Source organism: Haliotis rufescens, unplaced genomic scaffold (genome assembly GCF_023055435.1).
Source record: "Haliotis rufescens isolate VD_foot unplaced genomic scaffold, xgHalRufe1.0.p SCAF_5, whole genome shotgun sequence".
In the NCBI taxonomy this organism is placed as follows: Eukaryota; Metazoa; Mollusca; class Gastropoda; order Lepetellida; family Haliotidae; genus Haliotis; species Haliotis rufescens.
The window spans coordinates 42,097,846-42,104,533 of NW_025964223.1; the positions used below are offsets into that span (position 1 = coordinate 42,097,846).

The 6,688-nt window shown below is 43.3% G+C and overlaps 1 protein-coding gene across 1 annotated transcript; it reads right to left on the reverse strand.

The window, feature by feature from the left end:
* Positions 1–3,271: 3,271 nt before the first annotated feature.
* LOC124110282 lies at positions 3,272–5,899 on the reverse strand. The gene is made up of 3 exons (XM_046469529.2): positions 5,524–5,899; positions 4,114–4,646; positions 3,272–3,820 (listed from the first exon to the last, which is right to left on the reverse strand). Exons 1-3 carry the CDS (start codon positions 5,808–5,810, stop codon positions 3,663–3,665), a joined length of 978 nt encoding a protein of 325 aa, XP_046325485.2. The 5' UTR covers positions 5,811–5,899; the 3' UTR covers positions 3,272–3,662.
* Positions 5,900–6,688: the final 789 nt, after the last annotated feature.

The following is a 6,688-nucleotide window of genomic DNA, read 5'->3' on the forward strand; positions in this document are numbered from 1 at the left end:
CCTACTAAGCTACCGGTCCGCAGACAGAAGCTTACACCGCAACGTAGCAACCTGATGCCGTGTCCCTATCAACTCATCGCTAAGCCGAAACGAATAATTAATCCCACCTATGAGGTAAGCAGTTTTTACGTATACTGTAACGAAGCTTATCAGATTACAGTTTCAGAGAGAGAATGAGGTTTAGGTTCACTTCACAACCACTGCCAACAGAACTCACCAGACTCGTCTATCTTAATACCGTCGTTTGTGAACCATGGATGAGCAAGCCTTGCCGGACATAAGAGACGGCACATTTTTGTGACTCAGGGTTGATATATGTATACTTAATTATATGTGTTCTGCAATAGATTTCATATTGACTGATAATTATACGCCGATGTGACCAAGTGTGCATTTTATCAGTGAGTGACAAATACATTCTGATAATGTTCCAATATCGGGGCGTTTTTCGTTCCAAAGGGTTATCACCAATCATTGTTATGTGCATGGATGTCTAGGCAATCGATAGATCGATGTATTCGCCCAATGATGTATTCAGCTTCTGTATAATAATTTGTCTTAATCGTCCAAGCTGTTCTTGTTTAGGGGCCGACCATTCGATTTTCCGGGGGATGGGGTGCGGGGTGAATTCTTTAAAAAGATTATGCTTCATTGTGGTGCAATGTGTTTTGTAGAAATACAATTGGCTCATAGTTTTAATTAAAAATATATCTGGTTTTGCAGCTGCAGTTGACGAAAATATCTGGTTTCGATACAAAATTGACTATCAAATGGTCGGCCCTAATCAATATTCAAGCTATATGACGGCGATCTGATCGCAGTCGAGTATGGACCAGACAGTCAATCAATACGAAAAGCATGGGTTATTGAAGACCAGTTCTAACCCGGATCTTTGCGGGGACTTAAGTGGCATTGCATCAGACTGACATGCATTTGTTGAAATATTTGTTTGTTGTTCAACGCCGCACTCATAAATTTTCCAGCTATATGACGGCGGCCAGATTGACATGAACGTAGACAGTAAGTGACCAAACTCAAGGTTTATCCAGCTACGATAACTGAAGTAACTATATACATCGTATGTTGTTCCGTTCCTTCTTACAAAGCCAGAGTAAAAGTGGCCGTGGTTCCTAGATTCTCTCCGATTATGAACATTGGTCTGTCCGCATCTTACCCCGCAGGTGGATTTCACTAAAGTATAGGATCCACCCAGGTCTCAGGTGTGAGCAGCGAACGCTTTAAACTAGCCTACCGATAGTTCCCTTTTGAAATTAAAATGAATGATTCACCCGCAACCAACAGAAACTGATTAGAGTTGTATGCGTATTATTAACCAATCAAATGAGTCTAAACTGTCACTTAGGATCGATACTGTGAGTCAAAATCAGATCCGTTTTTCGGCCTCCATCGCCCTGCTATGGCTGGGATTTTCTGAAAGCGATGTAACCACCCACCTACCAACTCTCCCACAGCGTTGAAGAAGGCGCCGTTTCTCGTGGCCATTACGTTGGGCTTAATGATCCAGAAGGACAGAGGTTATGGAATGGAAACAATCTTTCAAGAATATGTCATCATCTCCGAGCATACGTTCTTCCCTGAATGTGCAACTGCTCTGTATGCGTGAGAAATGCGGGGCAAAATCCGACCACTGTGAAGGCTACTGTTGAACATGAAGAAAAATCAAGTTAACAATTAATGCTCCTGTAATTTCAAAATGTACAATGTCTCAGTGGCCGTAGTTTGCACAGGATTTCTCAGGCATACAAACATACCAGTATAGAACATTCAGCAAAGAACATTTCGTAAAAGTTGAGGTGAAAATGGGGTTTAACGTCGCGTCCAAGATTATTTCACTTATATAGCGACGCGCATACACGTGTGTGTGTGGCTGCTTATACTAGCCCGGACTGATGCCGATTTAGACTGCAAGCCCACTGAGATACCATGCCGCAGTTTAACATGAATACCCCACTCAGACACAGTATACTGACTCCGAGGCGACCAGTCCTTGTTTTAGCCCCTTAATGTCGAGCGCCAGACAGGGTAAGAACAAGTACCATCATTTTAACGAGATTTGATATGAAGCTGTCGGGGATCGAACCCACGACCTCCCGCTCTCCGGGCGGACGCTCTACCACAAGACCACGGAGGCGGTCACATATGGTTGGAGGTTAAATGTAGCAGATTGTAGAATAGTGTATATATGTGTGATTAAGTGTGAAATACAGCGATTTTAAGGGGAGAAATATTTTAATTCATCAGGCGAATTAAATAAAATAAATTATGTATATAATTCCTTTTTCTCGTGAACTTTTTATAAAAAACTGTCTGGGCAGGGAGGTTTTGATAAATACATTTTGCCGTTTGTCGTATATAATAATTGTAATGTACCACATATCGTCTTTTGGTCGGCTCGAAGTTTAAGGAGACGGCGAGCTCAATTAATATCACCCCTCTCTGTAACACGTCTTGTGTAAAACAAAAACATTGTTCAGGGCGAAGCAACTTTAGGTGCGGAAGGGTCATGAGGAACAAGTATTATAATAGTCTCATGAAAGAAAAGTGTCATTTCTGTGACAAACTTCCAATACCATGCAGGGGGCAGGGGTGGCCCAGTCGTCTAAGGCGCCGCGAGTTGCGTCCCTTGGGTACGCCAGAAACCTATCATTGTGGCTTCGAATCCCGGTTCGCCCCGATTATGTTTCTAGGTTTGTCAGCACCATACCCGTGCTCGTGGGTTTCACCTGCATCACTTCGGGCTTTCCTCCCACATTGAGCTGACACGGAATAACTGGAATACTGTCAAAAGCGGCGTTAAACCCAACTCACTCACTCACTCACTCACTCAATCCAATTCCATCAAGTCATAATATAAGCCTGGTGTGGCGGTATTGGTATTGTGACGAGATAAGAAACAAGACATTTAGTGAATATATTTAAACGTATTTATTCTAAACTATGTTTCATCATCAAATGTGAACGATACAATGACGCCTCAAATATCTAAGTACATTATTCTTTTTACACATCTTTCTCGAAAGCTGTACAACTGATTTCTATATTTTATTTTCAAATGAAATTATTACAATAAAAAATAACATTATATAATAATACATTATTGCGATTCAACTCCCCACAAATGCGATAACCATGAACAAACCTTTAATGCTTCGTTTAGACATTACTTAATTTACATATCATCTCGTGCACTTTGTATAGAATGTGGCTGTTGCCGTTTTACCGATACTTATTTCACTGTTTGAAATAACAAAAATATGTTATTAGTATCCTTAAATCGAAGGCCTATTTTTATCAATTTTGGATTTTATCGTTTTTATTGTTTTTCCTGTTACCGTTTTCGTATATTTTTATCGTTTATTCCATTTTGCAATGATCAGCAAATACAATCAGTGCAGCGATGACATGTGTATACGAGCGTAAGAGACCAATAAGGAAGTTATTCCGCCTGTCCCCTCTTGAGATTTTGTACAAACTTCGTCGCTACATGGCTGAAGAAATGCCGATGCGAAGTTAATTTTAACCCACTCACTCACTGTCCCATCTTCACTTGCTGCCTTGCAGGGTGCACGCATGATCATATTCACCGCCGTTACGCCGGCGCGCCATCTCACCCTGCATCCCTCACCCTGACCCCACACGCTTTACATCAGGCTTGCAGCCCACTCAGTGACCCCGATCATCACAAACCCCAAGAAGGGCACCAGTGCCGGAAGTTGGCTGAACAGTGAGCGCCACTTTGTTTCGTGGGAAGGTGATGCTGGAGGCGGGATGGCCATGGCTGCTTCTTCTCTCTCGGTAACTGAAGCAAATGTAAACTTATAACATGATTGTGATTTACCTTGTAAACAGACAAATCAAAATGCCAAACCATTCAGTTCACTGGACATCACTATAACATTATATAAAAGTCATATAGTCACGTGGAAAATACATAGCATGCTCAACGAAATAACGGTGACGATTTCCAGCCTCGGTCTAGAAATCAGAGCAATCTCTAACCGCTTAATTGATCTACATCATTAAATGTGAGTTAGCAGACCAATATTGCTAATATTGCCAATTGACGCCTTTAAGAAGCAGAGAGTCACTCACCTGCAAAATACTTGTCTTCGACAGTAGCATTTGCGATCCATTTGGTTGCTACATCCTGAGGCGCATTGCACGTCATCTGGCTGTAGTTGGCGATGTTCACTTTGGTCATGTCGACGTTTCTGTACATGGACACAGGGACACGGTGTTGGATGAGGGACTCGCTGTTCCATCTGGCTTCTATCACAAGACGCTCACAGTTGGTCTTCAGATGACGGTTCCAGCGCTCCTCCCAGCGTCTGACGGCTCCAGTCTCAGCGTCCAGAACCACCCACTTCCAGAGGTAGTTGACAGAACAGTCCAGAACAGTGTGAGCAATCCAGCACCCGGACTTATACGGGTTCTCTCTGGCGCGGATGGCGTTCTCTGGCTCCCAGGACCCGAGACAGGCCTCAGAACCCGCCACAGCCAACACCTCTCCTGGCTGACACTGGTATCGAGTGCGAATGTCTGCTCGGCATGTGCGGGAGATGAACTGAGAGTGTTTAAGACCCCATCGGACCTGCATAGTGCCGCCGAAGAAGTTCAGACTTGTCCTGCAACAGTTAAGTTCACACATACACCAGTCAGAAATTATTCAGTGGGAACGAATGTGTCCGTACAATCAGCTCTGTTTGAAGAAGCTGCGGCGATTGCACAACTAAACACTGGTTCTAAATTTGGACCGATAAATGTTATTTATCATACGAGAAGAAGTCATGTTTTTGAAAGATCAGGTAAAGATAGTTACATTATTATCCTTCAAGGACAAAATAAATATCACATTCATGTGTGAAGTAAATCAAATTTATCTGTGTAAAATACGGTAGGTGCAGGATAAACAGTAACAACAATTATCATACATTAGATGGATTATCATGAGTAGGTACAGTAATAACAACAGAAGGATTATTTTGTAAAAAGATGGGCAGAGAACACGGATGAGGACGCCAATTAAACCGGTTGGAAAAATACTTAGCTGGGATGATTGGAAAACCTACTGCTAGGTAAATTTACAGTAGGCGGATGGGATGAAACAGCCTCGACCTCTTTATATGTGTACTTGGGCGTTTCACGATGTACTGATTTGATTTGATACTATATTAACTGATACTTGCCACGGGAACATATAGGGAAGGCTGCTCTTAAGACACTGATTGCATTAGAGCCTTTTATGGAAATAATTGACAACGTGCCATCAAACGTGTGTATGTTTCAAACACCCTGTAGGCCCTAGTTAAGCTGACGTAAATGTATTTGTACACATCGCGGCTGATTTCGAAATAAAAAGGGGTAGGAAAGAAAAACGGACGTATTGTATCCATCGACTTGGGGAATTGAGTTGACACAGTATACCCAACTGATCACATCGCAAATCTCATGTACTTGGGTGGAGAATGGTGCATGCTAATAACGAGGGTATGGAAAACTCACTGTCTGTTTCTAGCAGGGTCCCAGTACAAAACCTGTGAATCATGCGTTGTCACCAGCCACGACCACGTGAACGTGGCCGATATGGGCAGATAACTCGTCACCTTCCACACGTCCTGCTCTGTCTCCGACGGCCCGGCAGTCAGCGTCTGAGGGATGTTCCAAGAGCCAAGGTCGGGGATCGAACCCAGGACTCCGAGTTTAACCCGGCTATCCGCTCTCATCGCGGCCTTCACACCAGGGGGCAGGCCGTAGACCTGAAACACGACCTGTACAGTCAGGCCTGGCATCTCGGGGAAATACACACTGACAAAATAGCGACAGTCAGTTGAATGCGGCTGTGTATCTAGGCAGATAGACAACAATAACGTCACGTGACACGCAGACTCAACCTCATGGTGTGACGTCATCATAGAGATACTTTCAAGCTGTGACGTCATTGTGATTATAATCATGATTCAATTGTGACGTCACGTGTTTGTGAAAGCAACGAGCAGCAGCACTCTGCTCGTCCCAGCCCAATATGACGTAGTCTGATGAATGAGAAATGTGTACCAGTGTTTTGTTTGTTGTTCAACGTAGTCTGTAAATAAGCGAGTTTGGATTAGACAATCCAGTGACAGACAGCATGAGCATCGATCTAAGCATTGGGATACGATTACATGCATCAACTAAGTCAGCGAGCCTGAACACCCGATCCCGTTAGTTGCCTCTTACGACAAGCACAGTCGATCAAATGTGGCTACATATTTTAGAGGCTTTTTCGAGAGCAAAACAGAAACTTGGACAACATTTAACACTTTCAACCAGTCTTTCATTTTTCCACCATGGAGTTAAAAATTCAGTAATATGCAACTCGGTTAAATTGGAAAGTCAGAGGTTGACCCAGTACCAAGCAACCGCGATTCTCGCACAGCGTTGATTTTTCAAAACTATGCGTCTGAACATAAACTCGGCACCCAGGATCCCATCGGTAATGTAGTAAATCACAATCAGACCCGAGTTGTATGCAACTCGCCGCCGTATGAATGGCGAGTTTTATACAACTTCAGTCCGTACAACTTATTGCATACAACAAATTGTATACAACTAGTTGTACCGTGTGAATGCCCCTTTAGTCCCCTCTTACGACAATGCATGGGTTGCTGAAGGCAGTTCTGACCCGGAT